This window comes from Pristiophorus japonicus, chromosome 21, assembly GCF_044704955.1.
Source record: "Pristiophorus japonicus isolate sPriJap1 chromosome 21, sPriJap1.hap1, whole genome shotgun sequence".
Taxonomy (NCBI): domain Eukaryota; kingdom Metazoa; phylum Chordata; class Chondrichthyes; family Pristiophoridae; genus Pristiophorus; species Pristiophorus japonicus.
In genome coordinates this window covers 62,500,436-62,522,138 of record NC_091997.1, presented here as the reverse complement: position 1 = coordinate 62,522,138, position 21,703 = coordinate 62,500,436, and the positions used below count along the sequence as shown (strand labels likewise).

At 60.0% G+C, this 21,703-nt stretch overlaps 1 protein-coding gene across 1 annotated transcript in view; it reads left to right on the top strand.

Annotated features, from left to right (window-relative positions):
- mtmr10 (myotubularin related protein 10) overlaps positions 1-19,806 on the top strand; it is a 29,369-nt gene extending 9,563 nt beyond the window's left edge. The window contains exons 5-14 of the mRNA XM_070863943.1: positions 518-668; positions 1,043-1,130; positions 8,961-9,049; positions 10,137-10,267; positions 12,599-12,668; positions 14,643-14,713; positions 15,000-15,172; positions 15,502-15,672; positions 16,105-16,284; positions 18,020-19,806. Of these exons, the coding sequence (XP_070720044.1) occupies positions 518-668; positions 1,043-1,130; positions 8,961-9,049; positions 10,137-10,267; positions 12,599-12,668; positions 14,643-14,713; positions 15,000-15,172; positions 15,502-15,672; positions 16,105-16,284; positions 18,020-18,619 (1,724 nt within the window). The 3' untranslated portion in view covers positions 18,620-19,806. The remainder of the gene's footprint in view (positions 1-517; positions 669-1,042; positions 1,131-8,960; positions 9,050-10,136; positions 10,268-12,598; positions 12,669-14,642; positions 14,714-14,999; positions 15,173-15,501; positions 15,673-16,104; positions 16,285-18,019) is intronic.
- The last annotated feature ends 1,897 nt before the right edge of the window (positions 19,807-21,703 follow it).

The following is a 21,703-nucleotide window of genomic DNA, read 5'->3' as shown; positions in this document are numbered from 1 at the left end:
ATGTGAAGGTATACATATCAGGAAAGGATGAACAGCTGGGTCTCTTTTCTCTTGAAAAGAGAAGGCTGAGGGGTGACCTAATAGAGGGCTTTAAAATGATGAAAGGTTTTGATCGAGTGGATACAGAGAGAATGTTTCCACTTGTGGGGAAGAGCATAACTAGAGGCCATCAATATAAGATAGTCACCAAGAAATCCAATGGGGAATTCAGGAGAAACCTCTTTACCCAGAGAGCGGTGAGAATGTGGAACTCGCTGCCACAGGGAGGGGTCGAGGCGAATAGAATAGATGCATTTAAGGGGAGGCTAGATAAGCATTTGAGAGAGAAGGGAATGGAGGGTTATGCCGATAGATTTAGATGGGGAAAAACAGGAGGAGGCGCGAGTGGAGTATAAACTCGGCATGGCTTGGTTGGGCCCAATGGCCTGTTTCTGTGCCGTATATCCCGTGTAATCCGATGTAGTTATGCGATGGATTGTACAATCGGATCTCTAAGCCGTGCCCTTCTTGCTCTCAGTTGACAGAGTGAATGGAGCAGAGCCGGGAGCAGACAGTTTGCAGACTCCGCTGTTTGAGACTTACTCGGACTGGGACCGGGAGATAAAGCGGACGGGGGCATCGGAGTGGAGAGTTTGTTCTGTCAATGAACACTACACCACTTCCACCAGGTAGGAAAACCCTCTGAGATATTGACTGTGACTTGGAAACATGCAGCAGTGTGTAACATGATTGGATTTGATTGCAAGTGATTCAGATATCTAAATACACAGTAAGCGAGGAGCTGGGACCCGGGGTGGGGGCAAAATGGGGGGGCCAGTGGGGATAGCCAGGTGGGGGGAGGAGTGGGTGAAGCCAGGGGGTAGGTGGGAAGCCAGGGGGAAAGAGAGAGTGGGGGTGGGGGGGAGAGAGGGAGAGAGAGAGCCGGGGTAGGTGGGTAGGGGAGAGCTGGGGGGTGGGGGGGCAGCTATGTCTGTATTTAGAGTTTAAAGGTACGTGTTTTAATGAGAGAAGCTTTATCTGTTTGTTCTGTGGTGGTTTGCAGCCTTCCAGAATACTTTGTCGTTCCAGCTTCCCTGGCAGATGAAGACTTGAAACAGTTGGCTCCTTCGTTCAACGGTGCTCGAATTCCCGTGAGTGCGGCTCGGGAATCACAGGCCACACGCCTTAGGTTGGAAGTTAGTGAACAGGACTCCACAAAGATTTAAACACTTGGGTTGAATCCAGCCCTCCAGTTGTGCTGTGTGCAGCACCCAGTGGCGTTGGCCTGGATGGTTTTAGGGCCTGGGTGTGAGTTTGCCCGGAACAGCAGCACAAGTTCCCTGCACCTTGGTTCTACGAGCTGTATTTGAGTTACTATTGCGAAAGAAAGTACTGAACACAGCAGAATGTACCAGGGCAAGGAAGTAACTCAATTACACTGCAGGTCAATATGTGTATCGATCAGTCTGAGAGACTATCGAGATTCGGATTAAAAGTATCACTGTCACTGGGCAGAAACCAGTCCGACTGCTGAGAAAACACAGTCAGGCACAGCCACTCAGTACATCAGGGTTGTCTGGGGATGTGGGGGAGGGGGGGTTGTCTGGGGATGTGGAGGAGGGGGGGGGTTGTCTGGGGATGTGGGGGAGGGGGGTGTTGTCTGAGGATGTGGGGAAGGGGGGGGTTTGTCTGGGGATGTGGAGGAGGGGGGGGTTGTCTGGGGATGTGGAGGAGAGGGGGGTTGTCTGGGGATGTGGAGGAGGGGGGGGTTGTCTGGGGATGTGGAGGGGGGGGGGTTGTCTGGGGATGTGGAGGGGGGGGGGTTGTCTGGGGATGTGGAGGGGGGGGGGTTGTCTGGGGATGTGGAGGAGGGGGGGGGTTGTCTGGGGATGTGGAGGAGGGGGGGGGTTGTCTGGGGATGTGGAGGAGGGGGGGTCGTCTGGGGATGTGGGGAAGGGGGGGGGTTTGTCTGGGGATGTGGAGGAGGGGGGGGTTGTCTGGGGATGTGGAGGAGAGGGGGGTTGTCTGGGGATGTGGAGGAGGGGGGGTTGTCTGGGGATGTGGAGGAGGGGGGGTTGTCTGGGGATGTGGGGAAGGGGGGGTTTGTCTGGGGATGTGGAGGAGGGGGGGGTTGTCTGGGGATGTGGAGGAGGGGGGGGTTGTCTGGGGATGTGGAGGAGGGGGGGGTTGTCTGGGGATGTGGAGGAGGGGGGGGTTGTCTGGGGATGTGGAGGAGGGGGGGGTTGTCTGGGGATGTGGAGGAGGGGGGGGTTGTCTGGGGATGTGGAGGAGGGGGGGGGTTGTCTGGGGATGTGGAGGAGGGGGGGGTTGTCTGGGGATGTGGAGGAGGGGGGGGTTGTCTGGGGATGTGGAGGAGAGGGGGGTTGTCTGGGGATGTGGAGGAGGGGGGGGTCGTCTGGGGATGTGGGGAAGGGGGGGGTTTGTCTGGGGATGTGGAGGAGGGGGGGGTTGTCTGGGGATGTGGAGGAGAGGGGGGTTGTCTGGGGATGTGGAGGAGGGGGGGGTTGTCTGGGGATGTGGAGGAGGGGGGGTTGTCTGGGGATGTGGGGAAGGGGGGGTTGTCTGGGGATGTGGAGGAGGGGGGGGTTGTCTGGGGATGTGGAGGAGGGGGGGGTTGTCTGGGGATGTGGAGGAGGGGGGGGTTGTCTGGGGATGTGGAGGAGGGGGGGGTTGTCTGGGGATGTGGAGGAGGGGGGGGTTGTCTGGGGATGTGGAGGAGGGGGGGGTTGTCTGGGGATGTGGAGGAGGGGGGGGTTGTCTGGGGATGTGGAGGAGGGGGGGGTTGTCTGGGGATGTGGAGGAGGGGGGGGGTTGTCTGGGGATGTGGAGGAGGGGGGGGTTGTCTGGGGATGTGGAGGAGGGGGGGGTTGTCTGGGGATGTGGAGGAGAGGGGGGTTGTCTGGGGATGTGGAGGAGGGGGGAGTCGTCTGGGGATGTGGGGAAGGGGGGGGTTTGTCTGGGGATGTGGAGGAGGGGGGGGTTGTCTGGGGATGTGGAGGAGAGGGGGGTTGTCTGGGGATGTGGAGGAGGGGGGGGTTGTCTGGGGATGTGGAGGAGGGGGGGTTGTCTGGGGATGTGGAGGAGGGGGGGGTTGTCTGGGGATGTGGAGGAGGGGGGGTTGTCTGGGGATGTGGAGGAGGGGGGGATTGTCTGGGGATGTGGAGGAGGGGGGGTTGTCTGGGGATGTGGAGGAGGGGGGGGTTGTCTGGGGATGTGGAGGAGGGAGGGTTGTCGGGGGAGGGGGGGGTTGTCTGGAGATGTGGGGGAGGGGGGGTTGTCGGGGGAAGGGGGGTTGTCTGGGGATGTGGGGGAGGGGGGGTTGTGTGGGGGAGGGGGGTTGACTGGGGGAGGGGGGGTTGTGTGGGGGAGGGGGGTTGACTGGAGTTGTGTGGGGAAGGGGGGTTGACTGGGGATGTGGGGGAGGGGGGGGTTGTCTGGGGATGTGGGGGAGGGGGGGTTGTCTGGGGATGTGGGGGAGGGGGGATTGTCTGGGGATGTGGGGGAGGGGGGTTGACTGGGGATATGGGGGAGGGGGGGTTGTCTGGGGATGTGGGGGAGGGGGGGTTGTCTGGGGATGTGGGGGAGGGGGGGTTGTCTGGGGATGTGGGGGAGGGGGGGTTGTCTGGGGATGTGGGGGAGGGGGGGTTGTCTGGGGATGTGGGGGAGGGGGGGATGTGGGGGAGGGGGGGTTGTCTGGGGATGTGGGGGAGGGGGGGTTGTGTGGGGGAGGGGGTTGACTGTGGATGTGGGGGAGGGGGGGTTGTCTGGGGGAGGGGGGGTTGAGTGGGGCTGTGGGGGAGGGGGGGTTGTGTGGGGGAGGGGGGGTTGAGTGGGGATGTGGGGGAGGGGGGGTTGTGTGGGGGAGGGGGGTTGACTGGGGATGTGGGGGATGGGGGGTGCCTGGGATGTGGGGGAGGGGGGTTGACGGGGGGGAGGGGAGGTGCCTGGGGATGTGGGGGAGGGGGGTTGACTGGGGAGGGGGGGTTGTCTGGGGATGTGGGGGAGGGGGGGTTGACTGGGGATGTGGGGGAGGGGGGGTTGTGTGAGGGAGGGGGGTTGACTGGGGATGTGGGGGAGGGGGGGGAGGGGGGGTTGTCTGGGGATGTGGGGGAGGGGGGTTGTCTGGGGATGTGGGGGAGGGGGGGTGATGTGGGGGAGGGGGGGTTGACTGGGGAGGGGGTGTGCCTGGGGAGGGGGGGGTTGTGTGGGGGAGGAGGGGTTCACTGGGGGAAGGGGGAGGGGGTGTTGACTGGGGAGGGGGGGTTGTCTGGGGATGTGGGGGAGGGGGGGTTGTCTGGGGATGTGGGGGAGGGGGGGTTGTCTGGGGATGTGGGGGAGGGGGGGTTGTCTGGGGATGTGGGGGAGGGGGGGTTGTCTGGGGATGTGGGGGAGGGGGGGTTGACTGGGGATGTGGGGGAGGGGGGTTGACTGGGGATGTGGGGGAGGGGGGTTGACTGGGGATGTGGGGGAGGGGGGTTGACTGGGGATGTGGGGGAGGGGGGTTAACTGGGGAGGTGATGTGCCTGGGGAGGGGGTGGTTGTGTGAGGGAGGGGGGGTTCACTGGGGAAGGGGGGGAGGGGGTGTTGACTGGGAAGGGGGGGGTTGACTGGGGAGGGGGGGGAGGGGGGGGTTGACTGGGGATGTGGGGGAGAGGGGGGGGTGCCTGGGGGTGTGGGGGAGAGGGGGGGGTGCCGGGGGAGAGGGGGGTGCCGGGGGAGAGGGGGGGGTTATGGGGGGGAGGGGGGATTATGATGGGGAGGAGGGGGAGGGGGGGGTTGTCTGGGGATGTGGGGGAGGGGGGGTTGTCTGGGGATGTGGGGGAGGGGGGGTTGTCTGGGGATGTGGGGGAGGGGGGGTTGTCTGGGGATGTGGGGGAGGGGGGGGGGATGTGGGGGAGGGGGGGGGATGTGGGGGAGGGGGGTTGACTGGGGAGGGGGTGTGCCTGGGGAGGGGGGGGTTGTGTGGGGGAGGGGGGGTTCACTGGGGAAGGGGGGGCGGGGGTGTTGACTGGGGAGGGGGGGAGGGGGGTTGTCTGGGGATGTGGGGGAGGGGGGGTTGTCTGGGGATGTGGGGGAGGGGGGGTTGTCTGGGGATGTGGGGGAGGGGGGGTTGTCTGGGGATGTGGGGGAGGGGGGGTTGTCTGGGGATGTGGGGGAGGGGGGGTTGTCTGGGGATGTGGGGGAGGGGGGGTTGTCTGGGGATGTGGGGGAGGGGGGGTTGTCTGGGGATGTGGGGGAGGGGGGGTTGTCTGGGGATGTGGGGAAGGGGGGGGTTTGTCTGGGGATGTGGAGGAGGGGGGGGTTGTCTGGGGATGTGGAGGAGAGGGGGGTTGTCTGGGGATGTGGAGGAGGGGGGGGTTGTCTGGGGATGTGGAGGAGGGGGGGTTGTCTGGGGATGTGGGGAAGGGGGGGTTTGTCTGGGGATGTGGAGGAGGGGGGGGTTGTCTGGGGATGTGGAGGAGGGGGGGGTTGTCTGGGGATGTGGAGGAGGGGGGGGTTGTCTGGGGATGTGGAGGAGGGGGGGGTTGTCTGGGGATGTGGAGGAGGGGGGGGTTGTCTGGGGATGTGGAGGAGGGGGGGGTTGTCTGGGGATGTGGAGGAGGGGGGGGTTGTCTGGGGATGTGGAGGAGGGGGGGGTTGTCTGGGGATGTGGAGGAGGGGGGGGTTGTCTGGGGATGTGGAGGAGGGGGGGGTTGTCTGGGGATGTGGAGGAGTGGGGGGTTGTCTGGGGATGTGGAGGAGGGGGGGGTTGTCTGGGGATGTGGAGGAGGGGGGGGTTGTCTGGGGATGTGGAGGAGGGGGGGGTTGTCTGGGGATGTGGAGGAGGGGGGGGTTGTCTGGGGATGTGGAGGAGGGGGGGGTTGTCTGGGGATGTGGAGGAGAGGGGGGTTGTCTGGGGATGTGGAGGAGGGGGGAGTCGTCTGGGGATGTGGGGAAGGGGGGGGTTTGTCTGGGGATGTGGAGGAGGGGGGGGTTGTCTGGGGATGTGGAGGAGAGGGGGGTTGTCTGGGGATGTGGAGGAGGGGGGGGTTGTCTGGGGATGTGGAGGAGGGGGGGTTTGTCTGGGGATGTGGAGGAGGGGGGGGTTGTCTGGGGATGTGGAGGAGGGGGGGGTTGTCTGGGGATGTGGAGGAGGGGGGGGTTGTCTGGGGATGTGGAGGAGGGGGGGGTTGTCTGGGGATGTGGAGGAGGGGGGGGTTGTCTGGGGATGTGGAGGAGGGGGGGGTTGTCTGGGGATGTGGAGGAGGGGGGGGTTGTCTGGGGATGTGGAGGAGGGGGGGTTGTCTGGGGATGTGGAGGAGGGGGGGGTTTGTCTGGGGATGTGGAGGAGGGGGGGGTTGTCTGGGGATGTGGAGGAGGGGGGGGGTTGTCTGGGGATGTGGAGGAGGGGGGGGTTGTCTGGGGATGTGGAGGAGGGGGGGATTGTCTGGGGATGTGGAGGAGGGGGGGTTGTCTGGGGATGTGGAGGAGGGGGGGGTTGTCTGGGGATGTGGAGGAGGGGGGGGTTGTCTGGGGATGTGGAGGAGGGAGGGTTGTCGGGGGAGGGGGGGGTTGTCTGGAGATGTGGGGGAGGGGGGGTTGTCGGGGGAAGGGGGGTTGTCTGGGGATGTGGGGGAGGGGGGGTTGTCTGGGGGAGGGGGGGTTGTGTGGGGGAGGGGGTTGACTGGAGTTGTGTGGGGAAGGGGGGTTGACTGGGGATGTGGGGGAGGGGGGGGTTGTCTGGGGATGTGGGGGAGGGGGGGTTGTCTGGGGATGTGGGGGAGGGGGGATTGTCTGGGGATGTGGGGGAGGGGGGTTGACTGGGGATATGGGGGAGGGGGGGTTGTCTGGGGATGTGGGGGAGGGGGGGTTGTCTGGGGATGTGGGGGAGGGGGGGTTGTCTGGGGATGTGGGGGAGTGGGGGTTGTCTGGGGATGTGGGGGAGGGGGGGTTGTCTGGGGATGTGGGGGAGGGGGGGATGTGGGGGAGGGGGGGTTGTCTGGGGATGTGGGGGAGGGGGGGTTGTGTGGGGGAGGGGGTTGACTGTGGATGTGGGGGAGGGGGGGTTGTCTGGGGGAGGGGGGGTTGAGTGGGGCTGTGGGGGAGGGGGGGTTGTGTGGGGGAGGGGGGGTTGAGTGGGGATGTGGGGGAGGGGGGGTTGTGTGGGGGAGGGGGGTTGACTGGGGATGTGGGGGATGGGGGGTGCCTGGGATGTGGGGGAGGGGGGTTGACGGGGGGGAGGGGAGGTGCCTGGGGATGTGGGGGAGGGGGGTTGACTGGGGAGGGGGGGTTGTCTGGGGATGTGGGGGAGGGGGGGTTGACTGGGGATGTGGGGGAGGGGGGGTTGTGTGAGGGAGGGGGGTTGACTGGGGATGTGGGGGAGGGGGGGGAGGGGGGGTTGTCTGGGGATGTGGGGGAGGGGGGTTGTCTGGGGATGTGGGGGGGGGGTGATGTGGGGGAGGGGGGTTGACTGGGGAGGGGGTGTGCCTGGGGAGGGGGGGGTTGTGTGGGGGAGGAGGGGTTCACTGGGGGAAGGGGGAGGGGGTGTTGACTGGGGAGGGGGGGTTGTCTGGGGATGTGGGGGAGGGGGGGTTGTCTGGGGATGTGGGGGAGGGGGGGTTGTCTGGGGATGTGGGGGAGGGGGGGTTGTCTGGGGATGTGGGGGAGGGGGGGTTGACTGGGGATGTGGGGGAGGGGGGGTTGACTGGGGATGTGGGGGAGGGGGGTTGACTGGGGATGTGGGGGAGGGGGGGTTGTCTGGGGATGTGGGGGAGGGGGGGTTGTCTGGGGATGTGGGGGAGGGGGGGTTGACTGGGGATGTGGGGGAGGGGGGGTTGACTGGGGATGTGGGGGAGGGGGGTTGACTGGGGATGTGGGGGAGGGGGGTTGACTGGGGATGTGGGGGAGGGGGGTTGACTGGGGATGTGGGGGAGGGGGGTTAACTGGGGAGGTGATGTGCCTGGGGAGGGGGTGGTTGTGTGAGGGAGGGGGGGTTCACTGGGGAAGGGGGGGAGGGGGTGTTGACTGGGGAGGGGGGGGTTGACTGGGGAGGGGGGGGAGGGGGGGGTTGACTGGGGATGTGGGGGAGAGGGGGGGGTGCCTGGGGGTGTGGGGGAGAGGAGGGGGTGCCGGGGGAGAGGGGGGGGTTATGGGGGGGAGGGGGGATTATGATGGGGAGGGGGGGAGGGGGAGGGGGGGGTTGTCTGGGGATGTGGGGGAGGGGGGGTTGTCTGGGGATGTGGGGGAGGGGGGGTTGTCTGGGGATGTGGGGGAGGGGGGGGATGTGGGGGAGGGGGGGGGATGTGGGGGAGGGGGGTTGACTGGGGAGGGGGGGTTGTGTGGGGGAGGGGGGGTTCACTGGGGAAGGGGGGGCGGGGGTGTTGACTGGGGAGGGGGGGAGGGGGGTTGTCTGGGGATGTGGGGGAGGGGGGGTTGTCTGGGGATGTGGGGGAGGGGGGGTTGTCTGGGGATGTGGGGGAGGGGGGGTTGTCTGGGGATGTGGGGGAGGGGGGGTTGTCTGGGGATGTGGGGGAGGGGGGGTTGTCTGGGGATGTGGGGGAGGGGGGGTTGTCTGGGGATGTGGGGGAGGGGGGGTTGTCTGGGGATGTGGGGGAGGGGGGGTTGTCTGGGGATGTGGGGGAGGGGGGTGCCTGGGGATGTGGGGGAGAGGGGGGGGTGCCTGGGGGGTAGGGGGTGCCTGGGGAGGGGGGTGCCTGGGGATGTGGGGGAGGGGGGTGCCTGGGATGGACCAGTTCTGGTCACAGTGACTGTACAGGTGTGAGGCCTGTGATTTGATTCGACCTGAATCGTCCCTTCAGTAGTTTGCAAAATATTCATCATAACAGTAAAACTATTCATCTGGAAATGATGGCAGTTTGCACATTGTGCAATTAATGAATTTTGGGAGTGCCGTGTTTTTATAAAAAGCAGGGATTGTGATTTGAGTGGAAGGTTTAGCTTTGCATCTGATTGTGTTGTAGATGTGGTGCTGGCATCATTGGACTGGCAGTGCACTGGTGAGGATGGCCAACATTAAACCGGGGACCCAGCTCAGAAAACACGACACCAGGTAGGGAGAAAATATCGCTGCAAATCCTATCTCTTCAACATTTCAAAATGTGTAAGTAGATAAGAGTGAGTCTGAGGAGACTCCCCCTGGGGTACAGTCCCTGAAGGTGCTGACTCTCCCTGGGGTACAGTCCCTGAAGGTGCTGACTCTCCCTGGGGTACAGTCCCTGAAGGTGCTGACTCTCCCTGGGGTACAGTCCCTGAAGGTGCTGACTCTCCCTGGGGTACAGTCCCTGAAGGTGCTGACTCTCCCTGGGGTACAGTCCCTGAAGGTGCTGACTCTCCCTGGGGTACAGTCCCTGAAGGTGCTGACTCTCCCTGGGGTACAGTCCCTGAAGGTGCTGACTCTCCCTGGGGTACAGTCCCTGAAGGTGCTGACTCCCCCTGGGGTACAGTCCCTGAAGGTGCTGACTCCCCCTAGGGTACAGTCCCTGAAGGTGCTGACTCTCCCGGGGTACAGTCCCTGAAGGTGCTGACTCCCCCTAGGGTACAGTCCCTGAAGGTGCTGACTCTCCCCGGGGTACAGTCCCTGAAGGTGCTGACTCTCCCTGGGGTACAGTCCCTGAAGGTGCTGACTCCCCCTGGGGTACAGTCCCTGAAGGTGCTGACTCTCCATGGGGTACAGTCCCTGAAGGTGCTGACTCTCCCTGGGGTACAGTTCCTGAAGGTACTGACTCTCCCTGGGGTACAGTTCCTGAAGGTGCTGACTCTCCCTGGGGTACAGTTCCTGAAGGTACTGACTCTCCCTGGGGTACAGTCCCTGAAGGTGCTGACTCTCCCTGGGGTACAGTCCCTGAAGGTGCTGACTCTCCCTGGGGTACAGTTCCTGAAGGTACTGACTCTCCCTGGGGTACAGTTCCTGAAGGTACTGACTCTCCCTGGGGTACAGTCCCTGAAGGTGCTGACTCTCCCTGGGGTACAGTCCCTGAAGGTGCAGAGTTGCTAATAATGTTAATGCTCATGTGTTGCTCAGCTCACCGCTTACATTGTCTAAATGTGACGGAAAATGCCCTTCTTTGTAAGATGAAGGCAAGCTCTCAGTTTTGAGCTAAGTGTTGTGTAAATAAATCTTCTCCCCTTTTTGTTAGGATCCTAAAGGCGATTGCTCAGAGCCATCCAGAGAAGAGTGAGGTGTTTAAGTCTGATTTGGATAAGAGTTTACCGAGTATAGCGGAGGTGCAGGCAGCACTGGTCAGACTCAAGCAGCTGTGCATTAATGGTGAGATGCGATTCAGGTCATCCCAATATTGTGATTCTTGTCTGTGTGTCATTGCACACCCAATACCCCAGGCATTCTTGGGATTGATTGTCGGACCGTGTGGTTCCTTGTCTTTGTGATTATTAGAGGTATGTTGCCTCAGTTGAATGCTCTTGTTTTCCCAACTGATAAGCCCCTGCATTGGCCTCAGTGCCCCCAGTTGGCCTCAGTGCCTGGGCAAGGGAGCGGGAAACAACAAATCGGCATCGCTGCCCATTGCTCCCCAGTGAATCGTGCTGCTGAATGTGGGTGTGAGCCAGGGCTGGGTGTGGGGGGGGGGGGCTGGGTGTGGGCCAGGGCGGGGTGGGGCTGGGTGTGGGGGGGGGGGCTGGGTGTGGGGGGGGCGGGGGGCGCGCAGGGCTGGGTGTGGGGGGGGGGCTGGGTGTGGGCCAGGGCGGGGTGGGGCTGGGTGTGGGGGGGGGGTGCGCAGTGCTGGGTGTGGGGGGGGGCGCAGTGCTGGGTGTGGGGGGGGGCACAGGTCTGTGTGTGGGGGGGGGGCGCAGTGCTGGGTGTGGGGGGGGGGGCAGTGCTGGGTGTGGGGGGGGGGGCAGTGCTGGGTGTGGGGGCGGGGCGCAGTGCTGGGTGTGGGGGCGGGGCGCAGTGCTGGGTGTGGGGGCGGGGCGCAGTGCTGGGTGTGGGGGCGGGGCGCAGTGCTGGGTGTGGGGGGGGCGCAGTGCTGGGTGTGGGGGGGGGGCACAGGTCTGGGTGTGGGGGGGGGCACAGGTCTGGGTGTGGGGGGGGGCACAGGTCTGGGTGTGGGGGCGGGGCACAGGTCTGGGTGTGGGGGGGGGCGCGCAGTGCTGGGTGTGGGGGGGGGCGCAGTGCTGGGTGTGGGGGCGGGGCGCAGTGCTGGGTGTGGGGGGGGCGCAGTGCTGGGTGTGGGGGGGGGCGCAGTGCTGGGTGTGGGGGCGGGGCGCAGTGCTGGGTGTGGGGGGGGGCGCAGTGCTGGGTGTGGGGGGGGCGCAGTGCTGGGTGTGGGGGGGGGGCGCAGTGCTGGGTGTGGGGGGGGGCGCAGTGCTGGGTGTGGGGGCGGGGCGCAGGTCTGTGTGTGGGGGGGGGCGCAGGTCTGTGTGTGGGGGCGGGGCGCAGGTCTGGGTGTGGGGGGGGCACAGGTCTGGGTGTGGGGGGGGCACAGGTCTGGGTGTGGGGGGGGGCACAGGTCTGGGTGTGGGGGGGGGCACAGGTCTGGGTGTGGGGGCGGGGCGCAGGTCTGTGTGTGGGGGGGGGCACAGGTCTGTGTGTGGGGGGGGCACAGGTCTGGGTGTGGGGGGGGCACAGGTCTGGGTGTGGGGGGGGGCACAGGTCTGGGTGTGGGGGCGGGGCGCAGGTCTGTGTGTGGGGGGGGGCACAGGTCTGTGTGTGGGGGGGGCGTAGGTCTGGGTGTGGGGGGGAGCGCAGTGCTGGGTATGGGTGAGGGGGGGGGCGCGCAGTGCTGGATGTGGGGGGCGGCGCAGGGCTGGGTGTGGGGTGGGGGGCAGGGCTGGGGGTGGGGGGTGTGCGGGGGGGGGGAGGGGCTCGGTGTGGCGCTGGGCAGGGTTGAGCCACCATGACTGCAAGCCCCACCAACACACTCTGTCGTGGCTCACTCAGGGTCAATGGCCACTGTGACGTGAGGCAGTGCCTGTGGAACTGTATCTTTGTAAGGAGTCCGGCAGGGGGGGTATGGGGGAGATTATAGTCATCGTCCTCAGAACTTTTCTCCCCAATGGACTCTCGTCCTCCACAACCTGCCCTGCTCACCCCTGTCCCCATTTACCGACACTGGTTCCTTGTCCCCCACAATATTACATTTAAAATCATTGCCCTCAGCTTCAATCCCTCCATGGCCTTGCCCCGCGTTGTGTCTGCAACCTTCTCTAGTCTTGTATCTTCCCCCTACAGCAACATAGGCCCCCTGTGCCCCCTCCCCGTTGCCCCGCCCCCTTCCCTGCTGCCCCGCCCCCGCCCCACTGCCCCGCCCCCTTTCCCCGCTGCCCCGCCCCCTGAAGCCCGCCAATCTTTCTGACCAAGCCTTTGGTCACCTTGTCCAGACCTCACTCCATAGTTCCATGGCGGCTCCTTTATTCCTTTTATCTATCCCCAGTAAAGTGCTGAAGATCTTTTCTACATTAAAGTTGCTATATAAAAGCGCGTTGGCTACAATTACCCGGTGCAGATTAATGAGCTCAGTTAGATACTTGCAGTGTCATTATCAGCAAGCTCCCTGTACCCTAATCTCTGCCTTCTCTGCCCAGCCTTGCGATTAAACAGTAAATGACTTGTAATTACACGATGTAATCTGTCCCACTGTAGATTTATTTGAAGAAACAGATGAGAAATGGCTGTCCTTGTTAGAAAACACTCGATGGCTGGAGTACGTCAGGTAAGCATGAAGTGAGAGAGAGAAGACCATTCGGCCCATTGACCCTGTTCACGCCCCCACCCCGAACTCCCTTACCTGGTGTGGACTCTCTGCTGCCCGTTTAATCTCCTGAGGGAAAGCAGAACTCCTCCGATCGATGACCTTGCACCCTACACTCTCCTTGATCAGTTGCCTGCACTGGTCCCAATAGCCATCATGTCCTACACAGCATCGAACACTTCCACTTCTACCTCTCCTGATGCCTGTGAATCTTGTGCCTAAACAGTTACCTGCTCTGTGAGTGCTCATAGATCCAGCATTAACTACTTGAGCTAGGACTACACGCCACATCCCCAGGGACAGTCAGTCCAGGCAGCGTGAAGCTTTGCCTCAGCCCCGTCACTCAGATTGCTTTGACCTTTACAGCAGATGAGAAGATGTTGAGAATGTGTTTGTGAGTTTTGTGCGAATCAGCACCCCTGGGGCCCATACCCCAACCGCCTGTACCCCCTGGGGCCCATACCCCAACTGCCTGTACCCCCCGGGCCCGAACCCCCAACCGCCTGTACCCCCCCGGGCCCGAACCCCCAACCGCCTGTACCCCCCCCCCTGGGCCCAAACCCCTAACTGCCTGTACCCCCCGGGGCCCGTACCCCCAACCGCCTGTACCCCCCGGGGCCCGTACCCCCGACCGCTTGAACCCCCCAGGGACCGAACCCCCGACCGCCTGTACCCCCCGGGGCCCATACCCCCAACCGCCTGTACCCCCCAGGGCCCATACCCCCAACCGCCTGTACCCCCCAGGGCCCGAACCCCCAACCGCCTGTACCCCCCAGGGCCCATACCCCCAACCGCCTGTACCCCCCGGGGCCCGAACCCCCAACCGCCTGTACCCCCCGGGGCCCGAACCCCCAACCGCCTGTACCCCCGGGGCCCGTACCCCCGACCGCTTGAACCCCCCCTGGGCCCAAACCCCTAACCGCCTGTACCCCCCCTGGGCCCAAACCCCTAACTGCCTGTACCCCCCGGGGCCCGTACCCCCGACCGCTTGAACCCCCCAGGGACCGAACCCCCGACCGCCTGTACCCCCCGGGGCCCATACCCCCAACCGCCTGTACCCCCCAGGGCCCATACCCCCAACCGCCTGTACCCCCCAGGGCCCGAACCCCCAACCGCCTGTACCCCCCAGGGCCCATACCCCCAACCGCCTGTACCCCCCGGGGCCCGAACCCCCAACCGCCTGTACCCCCCGGGGCCCGAACCCCCAACCGCCTGTACCCCCCGGGGCCCGTACCCCCGACCGCTTGAACCCCCCCTGGGCCCAAACCCCTAACCGCCTGTACCCCCCCTGGGCCCAAACCCCTAACCGCCTGTACCCCCCCTGGGCCCAAACCCCTAACCGCCTGTACCCCCCCTGGGCCCAAACCCCTAACCGCCTGTACCCCCCCTGGGCCCAAACCCCTAACCGCCTGTACCCCCCCGGGGCCCGTACTCCCGACCGCTTGAACCCCCCAGGGCCCGAACCCCCGACCGCCTGTACCCCCCGGGGCCCGAACCCCCAACCGCCTGTACCCCCCGGGGCCCGAACCCCCAACCGCCTGTACCCCCCCTGGGCCCGAACCCCCAACCGCCTGTACCCCCCCTGGGCCCGTACCCCCAACCGCCTGTACCCCCCCTGGGCCCGTACCCCCGACCGCCCATACCCCCCGGGGCCCGAACCCCCGACCGCCTGTACCCCCCCCCGGGCCCATACCCCCGACCGCCCCCACCTCCCCGGCCCCATACCCCACGACCACCCCCACCTCCCCGGGCCCATACCCCCGATCGCCTGTACCCCCCGGGGCCCGAACCCCCAGCGCTTCCACCCCCCCGGGGCCCGAACCCCCAGCCCCCCCGGGCTCATATTCCAGCGCGAGTTAACACCGTCAGAAGAGGGGGAGACTAAATGAAACGTTTTTTGAGCAGTCTGTCAGTGCGGGCTTCCTGTCTCCACAGACTGTTTCTGAAGCACTCGGCAGAACTCACACAGTGGATGTACAGCAAGAACATTTCTGTTATCATCCAGGGTGAGTAGTAAATATTTCACGTGGTTAATGACGAGCATGTACATTCACAGTACCCTCGTGTTTGGGACACGCAGCAGTTTTCAGGAAAGCAGCTGTAGGTGAGGATGTGCAGCCTGGCCAGTGAGTGTGGAGCAGCAACTGTCTGTATCTAGCGGTAACGAGAGAAGCTGCTTGTCACAGACACACTGCATTTTCGCTCCGCTGGGCTGAACCAGCCGCTGTTTAATGGAGCTCAGTGCTCGCTGTGAACCTTTTTATCCATATCGACCTTGTGTTCCTTCACCAGAGGAGGAAGGAAGGGACCTGAGCTGTGTGACAGCCTCCATCATGCAGGTCATGCTCGATCCCCATTTCCGCACCATACTGGGATTTCAGAGCCTGATCCAGAAGGAGTGGGTGGTGGCAGGTTACCGCTTTCTGGATCGCTGCAACCATCTCCGGGAGTCTGAGAAACACGAGGTGAGAATTACACCCACTCTCCCTTGTTATCTGAAGCTCGGAACACCATGACTGAGGGCTGTCCGGGATTAGTTTTGATATTTTGGGGAGTCTGGGGATTAATTTTGACATGGCTTCAGTTGGGGAACTCTCTGTAAATGTTGTGTCTTTTGGGGTTTATCGGGCCGCTGTGGTGAGATTATGGATATTCTGAGGACATGTGCTTGTGATGGTTGAGCACCGAGAGCGAGGCAGTTCTAGACGCGAACTGTAGCTTGCTGAAGTGGTGTGATGTCCTAATTCTGTCGTGAATGTATTAAAGTTAAAGCTGTGTTTCTCTGTGCACTCAGTGTCCGCTCTTCCTGCTCTTCCTGGACTGTGTGTGGCAGCTATTGCAGCAATTCCCAGCTGCCTTCGAGTTCACTGAGACCTACCTGACCGTGTTATACGACAGCTCACGGATCCCCCTGTTTGGTACCTTCCTTTTCAACAGCCAATACCAGCGGGTGCAACAGAGCCAGGTGAGTGTAACCAGACAGCGACTGTCGGAGTCCAGGCCCCTCCCCTGAACGCACTGTCTGTCAGGGTTCAGATTCTGGGAGCTCTCCAATACCTTGCCTAAGTAGCTACTGAACCATGAATGGTGATGCTGCCCTTCCCCAGTATCCACACACACACACACTGACCAGGTTTCCTGGGAGTCTCTGGTCAGATCGAGTGTACCACACTGGGAGGTGCATTCACTCAGTGAATAATAAAATATAATGCAAAGAAACTGCAGCAAAGTCCTGACTAGCGACTGCTGCCTGACAATTAACATCTGGATATATTGCTGATTTAAGTTAATTAGAATATTAGATATTTATAACCGTGCTGAACCTACAGTAAGATTGTGTCTGCAATGTTCTGTTTGGTTATTGTTACATCTCATTCCCTTCGCCCACTAACTGCAGGACTTTGCAAGTAACGGGAGCCTGCGGTGTGACGGGGAAGTTCTGCAATTGCCCACTGTCTGGAACTGGTCGCTGCAGTTCACAGCTAAAGATCTGACTCTGTTCAATAATCCTCTGTACATCGGCAAAAGTGTGACCTGTGTGCAGAATGGGACCATCAAATCCTTCAAAAGAGCGAAGGTGAGAGCCTGAGGGAACCAGTGGGCGGCAATGCATTGGGATTTTCATAAAGCATTCGCTAAGGTGTCATTTACACACAAATAAGGGCTCATGGGATTGGGGGTCATATATTAGCATAGATAGAGAATTGATTAACGGACAGACAACAGAGTAGGAATAAACGAGTCAGTTTGGGTCGGCAGACTGTAACTAGTGGGGTGCCGCAAGGATCAGTGCTGGGGCCTCAGCTATTTACATTCTCTAGTAATGACTTCGATACTGGAAAGGTAAGTTGCGAGGAGGACGCCAAGCTAAGTGAGTGGGCAAGAACATGGCAGATTGGAAATGTTGGTGTTCAGAGGGACCTGGGTGTCCTTGTACATGAATCACAGAAAGTTAACATGCAGGTACAGCAAGCAATTAGGAAAACAAATGGTATGTTAGCCTTTATTACAAGTATACGAGTAAAGAAGTCTTACTGCAATTATACAGGGCTTTGGTGAGACCACACCTGGAGAACTGTGTATAGTTTGGGCCTCCTTACCCAAGGAAGGATATACTTGCCTTAGAGGGAAAGTAACTAACGTTCATCAGACCGATTCCTAGGATGTGGGGGTGGGGGGGCAGGGGGCAGATGAGGAGAGATTGAAGATACTTATAATTCTCTAGAGTTTAGAAGAATGAGGTGATCTCATTGAAATATATAACATTCTTAAGGAGCTTGACTGGGTTAATGCTGAGAGGCTGGTTCCCTTGGCTGGGGACTCTAGAACGAGAGGGCAAAGACTCAGGGTAAGGGATCGGCCATTTAGGACTGAGATGAGGAGAAACATCTTCACTCAGAGGGTGGTGAATCTTTGGAATTCTCTACCCCAGAGGGCTGTTGCTGCTCAGTCTTTAAGTATATTCAAGGCATCAAGGGGTATGGGGAAAAAGCGGGAATATGGTGTTGAGATAGAGAATCAGCCATGATCATATTGAATGGCGCTGCAGGCTCGAAGGGCCGAATGACCTATTACTGCTCCTGTTTTCTTTGTTTCAAGACAGAGAGCGATAGATTTTTGGATATTAAAAGAATCGAGGGATATGGGGACAGTGCAGGTAGAAGATCAGCTGTGATCTTATTGAATGGCGGAGCAGGCTCGAGGGGCTGAATAGCCTACTCCTGCTCCTAATTCTTATGAGAGCCGTCACTGCAGTTTGTGTGTCTGCTTTTAAATGTTGTTCTGAGGCTCCCGTGAGATCAGTTCCCTACCCCGGGCTGCTCCCTCTCTGAAGGGGAGAGAGTGAGTGTTCTGTGCCTCTTCAGGATGCCTCAAATCAGCTGTCGCTAAAACATGATCGCTATTGGGGGACAGTGGACACCCCAGGAGCTCAATTACTGCAAAATCTGGGGAAGAGTAAAGATCCCAGATCCGCAGGGCAGGAATACATGCGAAGTCGAGACAAGGTGGGGCTTCCCGGGTTTAAAAGCCTGTAGATTGTGTAGGTGAGGAGTTTGAGATGGTGGAGAGGATGGTAGAGAAGGCAGTGCAATGTGTCTTGATTTTAACGCAGGAAGGACTGTCTAGAACGTGGGCAGGAGAAGCGAGAGGTGAAAGTTCGAGGAGCCAAGACCTGAGGCAGGAGAAGTTGTGAGGGAGATTGCTGCAGATTTGAGAGGGGGTGACCATCAGCTTTGCACGCTGCCTGTTACTGAGCTGGGAGTAATGGAGACTGCAGAAGCAGCATATTTATTGTACTAATTTCTTTTCAGAAAAATTCCTCGTCCTCCATCTACTCTGTGTACACGATGAAGAACGGAAAGCTTAGTGACCAGCACGACTTCTTTCCGCGCAAGAACTCGACCATACGAAGACCCAGCCTTGATCTAGTGCAGTTGAACGAGAGCCACGATCGTCACACGGAGCGCTACTTCAGAGACTGGTTCTCGAAGCCCTTGGACCTGCATGGACTAATCCTGCCGTACCTCAGCAGCGCGCACGCCCAGCTCTGGAGGCAGTGTTATTTGCGTTGGATCCCTGAGGCGCAGATCACTAACGGAGGATTCATCAGTGCCTTTCACCAGATCTCGCTCCTGGCGGATGACATCGAGACTCTGCAGCAAAGTCTGCGGCAGTACCGGAGTGACTCCTTCCTGCCTGGCTCCCCCGAGCCCGCCAATCGCAGGATGTATTTCCGGGCCAAAGATTTTAGCGAGGCACCTGGGTCACCTGACTGTTTCTCCTCGTCTTTTCCCTTCTCTCCCGTTGGGAACCTCTGTCGACGCAGCATTCTGGGAACACCACTAAGCAAATTCCTGCTAACCGGTGCCAAAACCTGGCCTTCCACAGAAACCCTGGCCAATGAAGATTGAGGATCCTGGGGGGTGGGGACAGTGACACTGGCATCCCAGCAAAGGCCAAAAGCTAAATCTAATCAAACAGGACGCTGCTCTCTCAGGCTGATAATAATGAATATGCAAGATGATGATATGTTAGAAATTTGCACAGATATTTTTGAGAGGAAGGGAAAACACTCGATGTAAAGACATCGCATCTCCCAGGGGGTTTTGTAAACAGATCTTCTGTTGAAGGGACCCTCAGTCTTTCCTCGAAGCATAATTGCAACCACAAGCTGCCAGTGATTGTCTGCTCAGTGTTTGAGGTCCTTGTATTGGTGGCGGACTGGCGTTTAACCTCTGGGACCAGTCTGATGGATGGAGGTCTGACAGTAGTACAACCCCTGACATAGAATGAGTGTCTCAACAGCAGAAACCTTTGCACTAATTGTAATCTCACTGGGTGCCTGAAATGGAACATGTTCCAGCACTAACACCCCTCACCTTAATGGCCAGGTGTGCCTAAAGAGTTTATAAAAATTCCAGTAATTTAAAAAATAATTATTTTATTTTTTGTACATTTAAAGATGCAATTTCTGATCAGCCCTGAATCCAGCTGGTTACATGGCAACTGTTGACAGCTTGGGCTTGAGAATCAATCCCCTGCAGTGGGAACTTGAATTCCCCCAGCCGGGGACAGAAGCTGGTTCTCCAGGTGTTGTGTTCGGTGGAGAGAACCCTTCACATCAGGATTACTGAACTCTGTAGGAATAGGTGTCCGCCACAGTTACCTCCCTCAGCAGGTCAGTATACAACACGTGGCGCTTTCCAAATTAATATTAACTAAACCTTGATATGGAATATGGTACAGTAATCCTTCAACATCAAACCTTGATCACCTTGCCCATCATTCCCACACTTCCTGTACCCCATGCTGCAAAACTCCCGCTGAGCAGATTCTCTGCCCACCAACCCATGGAGAGAATACACCTCTGCCAATGTTTTACTCTCCTCTCCTGAAGGTGCTGACTCTCCCTGGGGTACAGTCCCTGAAGGTACTGACTCTCCCTGGGGTACAGTCCCTGAAGGTGCTGACTCTCCCTGGGGTACAGTTCCTGAAGTTGCTGACTCTCCCTGGGGTACAGTCTCTCCCTGGGGTACAGTCCCTGAAGGTGCTGACTCTCCCTGGGGTACAGTCCCTAAAGGTGCTGACTCTCCCTGGGCTACAGTCCCTGAAGGTGCTGACTCTCCCTGGGGTACAGTCCCTGAAGGTGCTGACTCTCCCTGGGGTACAGTCCCTGAAGGTGCTGACTCTCCCTGGGGTACAGTCCCTGAAGGTGCTGACTCTCCCTGGGGTACAGTCCCTGAAGGTGCTGACTCTCCCTGGGGTACAGTCCCTGAAGGTGCTGACTCTCCCTGGGGTACAGTTCCTGAAGGTGCTGACTCTCCCTGGGGTACACTCCCTGAAGGTGCTGACTCTCCCTGGGGTACAGTCCCTGAAGGTGCTGACTCTCCCTGGGGTACAGTTCCTGAAGGTGCTGACTCTCCCTGGGGTACAGTCTCTCCCTGGGGTACACTCCCTGAAGGTGCTGACTCTCCCTGGGGTACACTCCCTGAAGGTGCTGACTCTCCCTGGGGTACAGTCCCTGAAGTTGCTGACTCTCCCTGGGGTACAGTCCCTGAAGGTGCTGACTCTCCCTGGGGTACAGTCCCTGAAGGTGCTGACTCTCCCTGGGGTACAGTCCCTGAAGGTGCTGACTCTCCCTGAGGTATGGTTCCTGAAGACGCTGACTCTCCCTGAGGTATGGTTCCTGAAGACGCTGACTCTCACCAGGGTACAGTCCCAATTTTGTTACCTGGCGTTGAATGGGAGGCAGCAGCAGGGACCCTGCCTGGAATTTTCTGTCGCTCGGAGGTGCTAAAGCGCACAGCAGTGGAGAGCTGAACCCCTGCCAGTGGGACCAGGGACCCTGTGACTCAGTAACATACCCCGTGGCGCCTATAATCATTTGAAAATCGCTGAGCTTGGCTCCTGTAACATTCCTCTCATCAGATGGCAAGTGCCTGGCTGTTGTGACTCTGGATCAATGTGTTCCCGACACTGACTGAGTTGTAATCACATACAGCAGACAAATGGTTAGATGTATCTCTCAGTGCCACATTGCGGCAGTGGGTGGGAAGCCTGAACTGAGGCTTGTGGCAGTGTGACTTTAACCACCGACAGGTGTTAAGAAGCAGTTTATATCTCGACTGTGAGAGTGGGCTGGAATTCAGAACACATGGGGCAGGGAGTCAGTCGGTGGCTAAACTCGTTTTAAAACTCGTGTCTCCTTTGAAGTTGAAGCTGCGAGTTCAGCCTCACTCTGTGACCCCTGCTGCCGAACTGTGTGGCCACTTTGACCTGAGATGACCCCAGATTAATTTCCATTGAAGGTGTTTTTCTGAGATGGCCAGGTATTTGTGGCAGCAGGCACAGGGAGGCTGAAGATCAGCCGATGATCTGTAAGTGTGACTCTGAATGTAGACACGTCTTGTGCAGAGACTGCTGAGTTGGTGGGACTGAAGATCTGTGGGCTCCGGATTCTGCAGGTCCACTTTGAGTGTCCTCTCGCTAGCTTAGGTCGCACAAAAAGGAACAGGAAATGCTGTAAATACTCAGCAGGTCAGGCACATGTGTGCAGAGAGCCATCGCCCTGAAAATAACTGTTCATCTCCCCACAGACCTGCTGAGTGCAGCATTTTCTGTGCGTATTTCGGCATCCGCCGTATTTTACTTAAGTCGCACAAATGTTTGAATTTCTCAGGTCCTGCCACATAGGTAGCAGTGCTGAGTTTAAGAGGCTTTGTAAATCTAGAGAAAGAATTCATAAGAAAATCTCAATTATTTTGTAATGCAGCATTGACACAACAGGTCAGGGGTCAGTGAGGGTGGGCTTCAGTCGCTGTGTGAGGGTCCTGACCCAAACAACCTGTTTTGTCGCTATCAGCTGCTGGTTACCTGCTAGCTATTCCCAGAGTTTGCACTTTTTCTCAGTAGATTGGGGTCTGTTTTACCTTCTACCAGCTTTTAAACTCGAGGCAGAAATGTTACTGGAAAAATATTGTCACAATCCTGTGATC